At 37.3% G+C, this 14,608-nt stretch overlaps 1 protein-coding gene across 1 annotated transcript in view; it reads left to right on the top strand.

The window, feature by feature from the left end:
• LOC137624508 (E3 SUMO-protein ligase PIAS2-like) overlaps positions 1 to 14,052 on the top strand; it is an 80,133-nt gene extending 66,081 nt beyond the window's left edge. The window contains exon 10 of the mRNA XM_068355321.1: positions 8,416 to 14,052. Coding sequence (XP_068211422.1) covers positions 8,416 to 8,492 — 77 coding nt within the window. The 3' untranslated portion in view covers positions 8,493 to 14,052. The remainder of the gene's footprint in view (positions 1 to 8,415) is intronic.
• Positions 14,053 to 14,608: the final 556 nt, after the last annotated feature.

The raw sequence follows: 14,608 nt of genomic DNA, 5'->3' as shown, positions 1-14,608 counted from the left end.
AGGGTGTCTGCCTGTTCAAGCACACCTGTTTTTCACACACTTCATGATTGTACATGTTTTTCCTACTAACCCTCCTCTTTCTGCCTAAACTTTCCCTTTGGTAATGTTTTTTTTTCTATTAGCTAAGATAAGTACAAGTGTTTGCCATAAGATTGGTAACTGGTAAGCAGCTTTCAAAGTTGTAATTTTTTATACAGTGGTAGTACTGTTCATCATTTTATATCATTACTAGGTAAAAGTTTTTTCATACCAACTTCAGTTTGTTGATGTTAAAGGCCTAAGGGCTTTTAGGTTGCATTTTCAGATTTTGCAAGAGTTAATACTTTGTAGTGTATTATAAGGTAAAGTTTTCATCACTAGGTATTCATTTCATGCTGTTATTGTGTAGTGTTTTGCCAAGTTTTTGGCTAGTTTTTGAAATTTATGAAATTCTGGGTCTTTAATAGCTTTGGTATCTGGTTAACATGATTACTGATTTTTTATTTGCTACTTAACTTCTCATAGATTTTTCAAATTGATATTATTACTACATAATGTAGGTACATCTTTCTTAGGAACTGCTGGCACTCAGTGCAGCAATTTCATGTTGAGTCTTGAACGAAGCTCACAATTAAGGTGCAGTTTTTTAAAGGCCCAGGTGGGGATGCAATCCTCAACTTGCAAGGTTTGTAAAGGATGGTCTGTCAATTAGTAATGCTTGAATAATAGGAGCACTGCTCAAGGTCCAGTTGTTCCTACGTTAATTCAGACCTTCGTTATTTAATGTGGTAGGTTCTTGATTCACTTATTATGACCAGTTGAAGAATTATTGATGGTCTGGTAACCTGTTATGGTTGTATCACCGACTCAGTCGGCCTGGAGCGCTGGCACTCCTAGCTGGAATCTCACTTTGCTTTTGTTTGTCGTCATGTACAGACGTCTGTTACTGATCTGTCTTTTTTTAGTGCTGTATGATTTTGTTTTCTCTCTTCATAGTATCAGTGTAAAGCAAGTAACATTGCGTACGTACCTAGATGTAGAGGGCCGCCCTTGTGGCACTTTCGTGAATCATATAGGCGTCGATCCTCATCCCTTTGTCCGACATGTGGGGACGTAACTGTTCCATGGATTCCCTTTGCCAATTGATGATGGGGATGCATCATTGGACACGGGTAAATGCTGTCTACCTTTTGGCTTGCTTCATCCCAGGGAAAACAACAAATGCTCATTAAAAGCTTTAAACAAACTTATAGGTAGTAGGTTGGCCAGAGTACCAGCTACCCCTGGAGATACTACCACTAGAGAGTTATTGAGTCCTTTGACTGGCCAGGCAGGATTATATTGGATTCCTCTCTCAGGTTACGGCTCATTTTTACCTTGCTTACACATATACTGTATGGTCTGGCCTATTTTTTCTACATTCTCCTCTGTCCTCATACACCTGAAAGCACCAAACAACTCTTCGTCACTCAAGGGTATAAATACAGCACTGTAATTGTCCAGTGGCCACTTTCCCTTGGTAAGGATAGAAGAGAGACTTTAGCTATGGTAAACAGCTCTTTTAGGAAAAGGGCAAACTATTGTTCTCTAGTCTTTGGTGGTGCCATAGCATCTGTACCATGGTCTTTCACTCTGTTAGGGCAGAGTTCTCTAGCTTTAGGGTATACTCGCACACACTATTCTATCTTATTTCTTTTCCTCTTGTTGTTAACCCCTTCACTCCATTGACGTAAATATACGTCAAAATATGCCTGGTAATACACACGGTGATGTCGGGATAACATCATCTTCATTACTATTTTCCGTATGAATATTATTATCATTATTATAATGATTTTTATATGCTACGAAAGAGTATAGCACATAGCTGTATATCACACGAGTTAACACTTGGGGAAATTTCGCTAAAGAATTACCTCTCCCCAATAGTAGCCCCTCCTCCTCCTGTCTTCAGCCAACCAACAAAGTGTTTGGGATTCTAGCCTTTATTTCTGAATATGTTAGAGCTATTTCAGTCTTTTTTTTATGTTACCATGAAATAATCACACACTTTCTAGCCAGTAGCACATTCCCTTCCTTAGGTATTGCTCAACACCCCCCTTAACACTCCCAATTGGGAGACTGTCATCCTACCACCAACCAAAATACTTGCGATTCTAGTCCTTTTTCATGATTATACAAGGTTTATTTAGTGTATTCACATCTAACCTCACCAACCCAAAAATACTTCGAGATTCTAGTCCTTATTCATGATAATGTAAAGTCTATTTTATTGTTTTTCTATGTTGCCACAGTGTTCATAGTCACAGAGGAAGTATTCCAGCCCTTGACTGTAAGTCCCATCCTTGAGACGAACAATTAATATTGCCAGTAAAGGAAATAGTTGACAGAAGATGAGATTTATCTCCCTTTTTTTTTTTAACTATCATTTCTACAATATATCATCATCTTCATGGAAATGTAGCTTATTATAGGATAAATGAGTGAGTATACCCAATGATGACAAATCTTGTATAGAGCTCCAGTAGTGAATCTACGGCCTTTTAGCGAAAGGGTCAAGTTTTTATAGTTTATATATGAAAGATTTATTTTAATGTTACTGTTCAAAAAAATCTATTTTAATTGTTTACTACTTCTCTTGTAGTTTGTTTATTTCCTTATTTCCCTTCACTGGGCTAATTTACCCTGTTGAAGCCCTTGGGATTATAGCATCTTGCTTTTCCAGTTAGGGCTGTAGCTTAGCTAGTAATAATAATAATAATACTGTAATAATAATAATAATAATAATAATAGTAACGATAATAATAATAATAATAATAATAATAATAATAATAATAATAATAATAATAATAATAATAATTAAAGAAATGATATAGCAGATAATCTGAGCCAACTAAGTAGTATAGGTGGTTCAGAATGGAGTTTGAATCTTCAAGTGGTGATGGAACTCCTGACCTTGTGGGGTTCCCCAATAATCGATATGTTTGTCACACACCTGAACCACAAACTGGTGGTGTATTGCTCTCCAGTCCTGGACCCAGACACAGTGATGGAGATGTGTTTCAACACCCCGGGGAGGGTATGTATGTGTACGCCTTTCCCCCATTCTACCTGGTCAGTTAGGTTCTAAACAAGATAAGAATGTCTCAGAACCTCAGAATAACACTAGTATCACCAAAGTGATCTCGTGTGGGGTGGACCCGTGGTATCTGGATCTTCCAGATCTGCTTTTAGAAGTTCCAAGAGAACTTTCAGTTTGGCCAAACCTACGTCAACCGCACATTTGAAAGTTCCTCACAGCAGTTCAGTGCCTACCTCTTCATTGCTGGCAGTTATGCAGTATCTCCCAAAGAAAGGCTTTTTGATACTAACTGCAAAGTAACTTTCAGGATACCTCTGCTAGTCTACCAGGCAAAGTAGTTCCTTCTCTCTGATTGGTATTGTAGATGGAATACTGCTCCACTCAAGGCCACTATTCAGTTAATTGTGGACTTTTTTACTCTTCCTACAGGAGGAGAATCTTCTTCCAATTACAGTAATAAAAGGCTATTGCTGATCCTTGAACCAGATCTTCAGACTGAAGGGAATCATACTTTCCTCCTCGTGGGAATTGTCAGATTTGATGAGAAGTTTTGAATATTGTCCACCTTGGGAAATCAAACCCCTAACTTGAAGTGTGATTAAGGTTTAGGTTTCTAAACATGGCACCGTTCGAAGCTACAGATAGAGACCTCACACTGAAAACGGTTTTTCTCCTTGCCCCCTAGCATCCCCAAAGAGAATAAGTGAGCTCCGTAGTCTCTCTTACTTTGTTTCACACTCCAAGGGGTAGCCAGATTTGTCTTTTACCTTTGTACTGTATATGATTTTATAGCTTAGACTCAAAATCCATCTGGCTGTTTGTCACTCGTTTTGATACCAGTGGGATCTTGACGCTAAGTCTTGTAACGAAAAGCCAGATCCCCAATGGGAAAACTCTGCATTGCTTTATTTCAAGTGATGAAAAGACGAAGGAAACCAAGGCAGAACTCTTCCATGGATTACTTTTCACTCAAGGACAAGCTGGAGTTCTAGGTTTCCTAAGGAAATCCAGCTGCTGCCGGGTTGAGTTTGTGATTCTCGATCAAACCACTCAACCCCTGGTAGCTGCTCCCGTGGTCCCTCCACGGGCTTAACAGCCGAAGGTGGCTCCTCGGAAGGAGACTGCAAGTCTTCTCGCCTCTTTCGCGGTTACGTCCCAGGACAGGAAGGATACAAGGACCCTTCCGAAGAACTTTGCTTCAAATGTGCTCAAGGTTCCAGATCAAGAGGAAGGCACTCTCGGTTCGGTACCTGTCTGGTTGTTCCGTATGGTGCAGGACCTCCCCTCTGGCTTTGTACTTATGTTTGGACTGTCGTTGACGAAGTTGACTCTACCCAGGCGCCTATGGGTGAGAGTCCAAAGTTGGACAAGTTGAAAGATGAAAACTCTGACCACTCTGACAGCATGCTTCCTTAACCAGCTAGTCCTAAAGTGTCTAGCAATGATCAGACCATTCTTTTATGCAGGTGTTGGGCTGCATAAGGAAAATCAATGGATTGGTTGATTCATTATACTCCCTTCCCGAGGGGAAGGATACGGTCCTTGACCTCTTCTGCCAGGTCCCATAAACTGGATAGACCAAGATTTAGGTGGCCTGGTCTAAGATAGTGAAGGATGCCAGTTGGAAGGTCATCTTTCAAGTCACTTTAAGGGCGAGTAATTCTTCACGGTTATTTCGTACAGCATTTGTTTTGCAAAGGAAATACTATAGCGTACTCTACAGCAATTTCTCTTCTTTGTCATTAGACCTAGCGGTCTCGGCATTGGCGTACAACTTGCCCTTGAACAAGTTGGCGGCGCAGCATGTAACGTTCTTGGCGGCAGAAGCTGTGATCATGGAGGAGGTTGCAAAGCCTTGTTTACAAGCCTCTTAATGGATTGACTACTGGTGTGGCTCAGTTGGTTCTGATTGCCAGTGAGTACTGTATTTGACTGATCCAGTTTAGAAGAAAACTATGAACACCTTCATTTCTGGAGCGAGAACTGTAGCCAACCAGTGAACGAACTGGATCTTGTAATGGCAATACTGTCATTTCATGGTTGCACTGGCAGGTGCCTAAGAGAGAAGCACTCAAGCAATTTAACTTGTCAAAGGAGGGTCTTTCCTTGTTTAACTTGGAAGATGTTGATTTAGTTGCAGAGTGCTGGAGGAAAGTGAGTCATGACTCCCTACTCTACAGAGCGGTGATATATCGACCCCACTCTTCGGCACCATCTGCTCTGAGGGCATCCCCTGTCCACAAACAGGTACATAGAAGATTGTCAAATGCTTCGTGGCAGTACAACGCTAAGAAGTAAGCCCCTAAGCAGCCCTTTCTTCGTAAAAGAACCAGAGGCAGAGGAGGTAGAGATGGAAGAAGTGTCCACTCCCGTTAAGGTGGCCTTTCCTCCTGCCCGACCACCAGTGGGAGGATGCCTGATTCGCAAGTGGCAGAGATGGGAGATCCTTGTTGCTGAACATTGGACAGTCTCAATCCTTTGAACTGGGTACCATTCCCCATTCACTCTCTCTCCCTCCTTTGACATGACATCCAGTGATGTGCTATTCCTTTGCAAAGGGATCAGTGAAGGACCTTGCCCTTCAGACAGAAGTCCAGACCATGTTTGAGAAGAAGGACGCTCTCCAAGAGGTCCTCGAGAGGGGGTAGGGACATTTCAGCGCCGCCAGTTCAGCACCAGCCATTTCAGCGCCATGCCTTTTCAGTGCCAGACGTTTCAGCGCCGTGAAAGTGTGGAATTTGTGTGTGTGTTTATAAACAAAAGAAAAGGTTTTGAACAAATATTTACTGATAAAAAGTCTTTATACTACTGTGTTTATAAACAATAAAAAAGGTTTTGAACAAATATTTATTGATAAAAAGTATTTATCCTACTGAATAGTTAAAATAGTCCCAAAAAAAAGTTCAAAATACAAATACAGTATTAGGGAACTTAGTTTAATAAGTTATGTGCAATAGCTTGTAAATATTCAACCTCATTTCTGTTTCCATAATCCGAAAAGTTTTTAATATTCTTTCGTCTGCTTTTCGGTATTTCAACAGCTTTTGTTGAGGCTCATGACCTGCTTTAAGTTCCTCTAAATATTCATCAAGTCCTTTTTGGACCCGTTTCAGCGCATCTAAAAAATTCCAAATTGTTGGGTGTAACATTCGTAATTCTGTATGCAGCCGTCTGTTAACTGCTTCTGCGTGGTTATTGGTCCTATCTTCTTCTTGAAGCGTTCGGTCAAACATGTTCCAAATATCTGTCGGAAATAACAATGCTCCTCTTCCAATTCCTCTCCGGTTTGGACGACCGATGTAGTTATCTTCAAACCAATTCAAAAGAGGAACTAGCTCCTCGTGTAGGTGCGATGCTAGAGCTTCCACATGATGGTCAAGGTCGTTAACTGGGACAAATGAAAGAGGTAGTATCATTTTTACCTGTAAAGCAAAGTCCGCATTGGTATTATATGAAATCATGTGACCCATACTTTTGTTTTGTTTAATTAAATTTTGCGATAATTGAAACAAACATTTACCGCCCCTGCAGATGGCGGATGGGTGTGATCATTCATTTTCTTTAGAGCAGCTTCTTCTAACGTATGAATTCTGGCACGACATCTAAAGAACTTTACATTTGTTTGTGTCTTGCTTTCTTTATCAAATCTGTATATATACATCCATCATGACAGAATTTCGCTCGTCCTTTCTGACTCTGAACTGTATCCTCCATGGTTCCCAAAAACTGTATTTAGCAGATGATTTCTTTTTTAATGTTTACAAATATTTCCTTTAAAGATTTCAATTAAACAACGGAATCACCGAAATCATTAAGAAGTGGTTTGTCACTGAAATTATACAAACTACTGTGTGAGAGAGAGAGAGAGAGAGAGAGAGAGAGAGAGAGAGAGAGAGAGAGAGAGAGAGATTTTAATTAAACAACGGAATCACCGAGATCAATAAATAACGGTTTGGTACTGAAATTATACAAACTACTGTGTGGAGAGAGAGAGAGAGAGAGAGTGAGTTAAAATTTCTTCTGGCGCTGAGATGGCTGTCACTAATTTTTTTGGCGCTGAATAGACCAGACGCTGAACTGGCAGCGCTGAATAGTACCTAACCCCTCGACAGGTCCTCCAGGCTTCTACAGTCTACTCTTTCTTGTAGAGAAGGCTTATGAAAGCTGGAGACCAGTCCGCTCTGAACGAGTTTATCCATGAGACTCCATTCAAGATGGAGATGGCAGAAACAGTCATACAAACAGGCTATCAGACCAAAGGACTTCATGATCACTCTGGATCTAAAAGACATGTACTTCCCAATCCCTATCCATCCTGTCAAGGAAGTACCCAAGATTCCTCCTTCATAAGAGGATTTACCAGTTTCATGTACTTGTGCTTTGGCCTGTCCACAGCACCTCAGGCGTTCACCAGTGTTCACCCCAGTCTTTACTTGGGCCTATGCCAATGACATCAGTCTACTCCATTATCTAAATGATTGGTTGACTTTCGCAAACTCTATGGAGACCGTTTTCTGACACCGAGACAGACTTCTCGCCTTTTGTCATGATCTGGGGATTGTGATAAATTTGGAAAGGAGTTCTCTCCAACCTTCACTGAAACTAGTATCCCTCGGATGCAAATAGACACCCAAAAAGGTAGGTCTTTCCAACCCAAAGCATAATAGAGACACTCGAGTGTCGCTGCAAGCACACCTGTGACTGTACCTGCTGGGCCACCTGACCTCTCTGGAGCATCTGGTGTCCAACGACCGTCTTCGTATTCTCTCTCCATTGACAGCTGAAGATCTTTTGGTCTCAGCACAAGGGATCCTTCGGACCTTTGGGTATCAGTAGGGTCAGAGCAAAGAGCTACTCGAGTTGGTTGGTAGCAGATACCACTCTCCTCAAGGAAGTAGCTCTTTTCTCTCTCTCCCCTAGATTTGATGCCCTTCAATTAATGAATTTTGATGGAGGATCATTGAAATAAACTTGAATTTTTATAATTTATTATTTCAGTAATTACCCAAAATTCGGTAACTTTCCAATTAATTGTCTTGTCACAGCCTATACAGTAGTAGAAATATATTTTTCTTGTATAAGTCTTGTCGGACTCAATATGCTAATTTACAATGGTGGCCCACTTCGGTACATCGGATAGCATCCGGAGGAACTACTGAACTATCATTTTTTTTCTATAAAGTTTCAACTTCGTTTGATTTTTGTCTAGAAGCTTATTATTGTGAAGGCTAGTGAATTTGATTAAGTACAGTATCGAAGGAATGAATTTTATAAGAATGCTATTATTTTTTGTTGGTATTCAGGTATTTTTATTAGTTCAGACTGTGTATTTATACCGGGGTTTTTTTTTTCAGATGTAGAGGATCGGGTAGAAGAATCCTCCAGAGTGCTGAGGAGTGCACTAAGAAGACAGACGACGAGAAAGAAGTAACATGACACAAGAAATTTATTTTTGTACTTGCTCATCCACTTCATGATTGTATGTCCATTTTCTTATTTGTGGTAAACCTTTTTTTTCTTAATGTTATAATGGGAGTGAATGTCTGAGAATGTACTCTTAATACTCTGTAGGAAATACATGACTTTGTTATGAGAAAGAATTAAATGAATTAGGAAATTTCTAGGAGGCTTTATAGTCATTATATATGCGGAGACAATATTTAATAGCTTGAGTACAGTATCCCCGATCACTATGTGCCTACATGTACTAAGGAACAGATAGAGATACTCTATTAAAGTAATTACTGTACTTAACAAGCTTGTAAGTACTGTATGTGTATGGTTAATGAATTAGCTAAGCCATTGTGAAGATTTTAGCAGTTTTAACTTCACAAATATTATGATAAATGGCTTTGGTCATTTTAATCTTTTTATGACTTAGAATTTAATGGAGAAAAATTTCCTGTTGTATATTCGAATAGTTTTCTACAGAAGAAATTTTCCATTATTTTATTTTCTCCTGATTTTGTGTGTGTATGTGTAGATAATGTGATCCCCTGGATCACAAATAAGCAATGTACTGAAAGGGAAACAGGAGCAGTAGTATCATTCGAAACCATTATTATCATTTTATTTGAAATTATCTTTCATGCTTTTTTTTTTTTAATTTCAAAGGGTAAAGAAACCAACATTATGTTGCTGATGTATTAACGTGTAAGGGTAAAATTTAAGGTATTACATCAGGATACTGTACTTCTGTGTATTTCATGAGCTTTTCAGTTCATATTTTGCGCAGATTTGTTAATGTATCATTTTCCTCTAGTTATATGAGATTTCACCTAAGATTTGTTTACTGATCGGATTTTAGTAGCAAGTTAAGTTTTGAAGAATAGCTTCTTTTCCCACTTGTATTTCTAAGTACAGTATCTAGTGACCTTTAGAACATTGGGACCCCCAAAAAAGATATAACCATTTGTTCATTTGAAATTTAAGTTTCTGTTCACCCAAAGTCTGTTATTTTTAACTTTTTACAACCTAAAAAGAAAGGTTTTACATCACAATATTGATAATGAATAATACTGAAGTATGGTCATTTTATAAAGTTCTCTATACTTCTGTTTTGAATTTATATAGCTAGCATTCAAACACCCCTCCCCCCCTTTTTTTTGAAGATACTATACATTCCTGTGATATTTCTTTACCATTATTTGTTACCTGTAGGTCATGCAGGGAAAACATATTTTGTAAATACATGGAAATTGAGTAACATCATAAGATGTAGAGAATGAATACAAATATTGCATTAGCAGGACTGGGTTTCCTTTCAATAGGGCTAAGACCAGAAAAAGTTATGGAAGGTTTTGATTTTGTTTAAAGAGCTATAGGTTGCAAGATTTGAAATCTTATGCAAGCACATTTGCATAAGCATTTTATTTGTATGGGCATTCTCATTAATGCTCCAGCGAAATTACTGCTGCATATATGCGCAGTTTAAAGCCTACTAGATTTTCTTGCAGTTATTGTACTTTGCAGGATTTTATTGGCAAACAATGAATCAAATGATTTTTGTAATTCGAAGGTTTTATACATTCAGTTACACTTGGAAGCTGTGAACATTTACTTGCCTTTATTAATCATTTGTCATCCAAATATCATTTTGGTGTTTCTAAATTTAAAACAAGAATATTTGAGTGAAGAATTTTATGAATATATTGTATTTAAGATTAGCTGCACAGTCCTATATATGTATCCATACAATGTACAAACCATATTTTTCTCATGCTTTTTGCCCAGAAAGGCAGTTCAGCATATTTCTTCAACAGGTGGAACAAATTAAAAGTTGATCTAGTGGGGATAGGGTTACAAGCCTTTTACAGAAAAATCACCTTCAACCACTGCATCATCATATCATTCCAAATTATGCTTATGGAGAAAGTGGGGATAGTTAGTTAAAAGTGCATAATGAAAGTAGATGTTCGGAAGTGATTTCAGTTTATCAAAAATATATTTTCAGTATTTTGGATTATATTGTTGGCGGAGAAGAAAAGCGACTGTAGGGTCATGTCGCCATTAATGTATTCATGATGGACTTGCGTAGCTATTTGTGGAAATTAATATTTTTTTATGTTTTTCTCATATTTTTGTCTAATCAGTATTACAATTGACAGTAATAGTATTATGGTATTATTTTTTGATATCTTGAATTTTCAGTTTAAGAAATTAACTCTTATCTTATAATACCTGTCTACTATGTACAGAACAGTGCATTTCATATTTAGTATATTTTGTGATTGTTTAGTATTAACGTATGTAGCTCTTATAGCTTCCATTTCCATTTTATGAGTTTTGTGAGCAATATTATCATGAGTTTCTCTTGTATGAGACGACTATAATAATTCTGTATCTAATAGCCAAGCTATGCGATGATCAATAAGTATCATGTAAACTGCGACTTCTTGTACTTGTATTATTCTTTCTGATTTTCTTAAATTCATCAGTTCAGGCTTTAACACCTAAGCCAAAGTGTAATTGCCGGGCAAGTATTTTCTTGCCATACCTGTAGTTCTCAGTGTGTTTGGGTTCAATGCTTTCCGGATACAAGAGTTACTCGATTTTCACATGTCACACCATTGTTACTTTGTGAACCCAAGCAATAGTCCTTTTTTTTTCTGCTCGCAGTTTGAACACCGAATGTTTCCTCTATAGCAAGAAGCTGTGATGTTTCGTTTAAAGTTATTGGAAGTATACTTTGTTCCTTAAATTTTAATTTTTTATAGTATTCATAACTGGTGTTGAGCTTTTGACAATTAAGCCCCCTATTTCTCATGATCAGAGTTGGACAGTAGAGACAAGTGAGCCATGGTATTGCTTTCATACATGTTCAGGCTTTTTTTTTTTCAGTTTCCTTCCTAAAGGTACCAACAGACAGGAACTGCATTCAGTCAAGAGAATACCAAATAATGTGCGAATAACATATTTTGATGAATGGATATGACCAGCACAGTTGAGAAGATCAAAGAGTCAGATTACAGCTTTCCACAAAAATAAACTGCCACAGTGGCAAAGACAATTATAGAAATAGCTCATAGCTGTAGGGAAGACACAAATTATAATTTCCAAGAACATTAGAATAGGTATTAGTCTGGTACAATTTGGGTACTTCATACTGAGATTCCAGGCAGTTAAGGAGAAGTCATCAATATCCAACTTGGCTGAGAATTCATGGCTGGTATAAAGACAACATACCTAGCAGAGGTGGATACTATGTTCAATGGACATGAGAATCTATTAAACAAGATAAGATGGATAAACCAGTTATAGCCAAACTGAAGTTACTATCGTAGGAACATGACTGGTCCCAATAGAAAACTACAGCCTTACATGAAGTCCTGGGTTGTACAGTATTATATACAGCAAGAGTGCATTAGTCAACATTCGTAAGAACAATGAGAAATCAGGATGTCTTTATATCGCAAAAGAAGTTCATTTTGTTTTTATCGAGTAAGCTGCTATTGGCACTCCTGTCCTGCTGAGTACTCATTAAGTTTTTAAACTTTCCCTATGTGCTATGTATACAGCAGACCAACATTAGATATATATTTCCTGTTGGATGACAATGCAGTAAATTGAGAATTCAAGTCTGTATTGATGGCAGTACTGTTTAAATGATGTGCAGTAAAAAAAGTAAATAAGAACTACGAGTACCAAGACAATAATTGTTATTGCATAACAATGAAATCCTTGTCTTTGATAGTATTTGTACTTCATATAATAAGATCAATCTGGATTTCACTTAACACTCTGTCATGGTATCAACTTCTTTCTTGTCTTAGTAAACTCGGTAACTCCAGCAGAATTTCAGTTTCTATCTACCAAGATTTGTCTTTTCTCAAACTTCTAAATCTACTTTCTTAATACTCCTTTTGTAAACCTGGTAACTGTGACCCTTTTTGTTAATGCTACTTGTGTCCTCTATGTTAGTAGTGCCCATCCCAAGAGAAAATACATCATGATCTTTTTGAGATAATTAATATTTGTTATTCTTTCACATTTTTTCATATTGGATCTGTATGGTTGCTATATTATTCTTCATCTTGCTGCCATTCCACCATGATATATTTTTTCATCTTTATGAATTGTATATGTTCCTGCTTTGTGTCTAACCTCAACGCATCTATTGTTGCCATCATCTTCACCTCCTGTCTCATTACTTTGGTTGCTTCCTTATTTATAATGTTGCTATTTGTCTGATAATTATAGCAACCCCTCAATTTTTCAGACTTGGTTACTCATCAGCTATTGTATTTCTATGGTTTATTTTTGGTAGGTTACCTGCTGGAAGTGATTTTGGCAGAGTATTACCCCAATTCTCAAACCAAACGAGTTCCAGATGGCTGTTTTAAATGCATTACTGTAAATTTTTCCAGTAAGAATTACTGTTAAGTGGATTAATCCATTTATAATCCCCAAAAGTCACTCATGGAATATGTTCACTTCAAGTTTACAGTACTTGCATACTTGGAACTATAAGAAAAAAACACAAAAGAATGATGATATATATTGAAATTCAACTAGTTGATGGCCTCAATATGGGTAATATCACTGATTTTGCCATACCAAACTTCTTGGCTAGATCAGATACACACACCACTTCTTTTTGGCTTATCACTATTACAAACAGGCCTTGTACTTTTTCCAACAAGATTGTTGTTTGAATGTTGATTTACGCGACCTGAACATTTGTTTATTGAGTAATTTGAGATGAGAATCATTTGAAGAGTGAGCATCTGTTGTATTTAAAGACTACTTTCTTAAATAGAATAATTGATTATAATGTGATGACTGACATAGGCTAAAAATATTGAATTATATTCTCTTAAGTTGTGGGCCATCTTGGATGTTCAAGTATAGATTAAACCAAAGGGTAGAAGTCGCCTATCAGAAAAATCAACCCGAAAGAATCGGTTACAAAGAAAACAAGGGAATTTATGAAAAGGGGAAAACCAGGAAGGACTACATTAGGAATGGATCCAGAAGCAGACAAAATAGATGTTCAAATAGTATAGAAACATTTTGAAGTATTTATGCTTGAAAATATAAACTATTTGAATAATTCTATGCAATAATTGATCTTTCAGTTTGCCAAGGCAATGAATGATGTGATGATAAAGTGGATGTGGGAATTGATCCCATTGTTTGGGAAAATTTCCGTGTTAGAATGTATGAATAATTTTTCAATTTATTGAAGTAATCAGCTTAACCACTTTCCAAATATTAAGCATAAGAAAATGGAGGTACCTGTATTTATGGAACATTTAAATTGGTATAAGATTTCTTTTTACATTTTACCCTTTTTTTCTGATACAGTATTTTCCATTCCTTAAACACCCAGGAAAAATGGTTTTCAAGTTCATAACAAAATTCTTGTATACTTAACCTATGGTATTACCATGCCTGAAGTGTGGCTTTTATTGAATGTATATTCCTATGTGTTGTACATATACTTTCATGTGATTATTTTTATTTTCTTTTGAATAGACATAAAATTTGAATATAGTTTTTATCATTTTTCCCACATTCACCATCTTGTTTTGTAGAATAGGAACTTTGGGAGATGAAAGGAATTAACAGTGGCACTCCAGCCCAGGGCTTGGCTTTACGTGATTCACAGCGTAAGCATTGAATAATCTTTGAAAGTCATTGGATTAATAGAAAAACTTATGCTTAGGTAAGTATTAGTATATTCATGTATTTGAGAATAGCTCTTAATTTGTAATACTGTACTGTAGATTGTTTTTCAGACTGGTCTGATGCCTGATCTCTAATGACTATCCTGTAAAGGCTAGAATGGGGAATCCAATACAACATGGTGGGTTGCCACTTTGATTTCAATTGCAGAGCAGTATGAACGTACTCAGCTTTAATCAAAGCTTGGTCGTTTTTCTTAATGAAACATTTCTTTTCTGGTTGACCGAGTGTGCTTGCAATGGAGGATTTACACAAAGACGTGTGGCTGGCCTGGTAAACCTACTTGCAATTGCAGCAGGCTTCTGAGTCTGCAGGACGTGGACTACAATTACTTGTGCACGTAGTCCTTCCGCCTATCGT

The sequence above is a fragment of the Palaemon carinicauda genome, chromosome 31 (assembly GCF_036898095.1).
Source record: "Palaemon carinicauda isolate YSFRI2023 chromosome 31, ASM3689809v2, whole genome shotgun sequence".
In the NCBI taxonomy this organism is placed as follows: Eukaryota; Metazoa; Arthropoda; class Malacostraca; order Decapoda; family Palaemonidae; genus Palaemon; species Palaemon carinicauda.
Note: the sequence above shows the minus strand (reverse complement) of the source record. Positions and strands in the feature narration are given on the sequence as shown.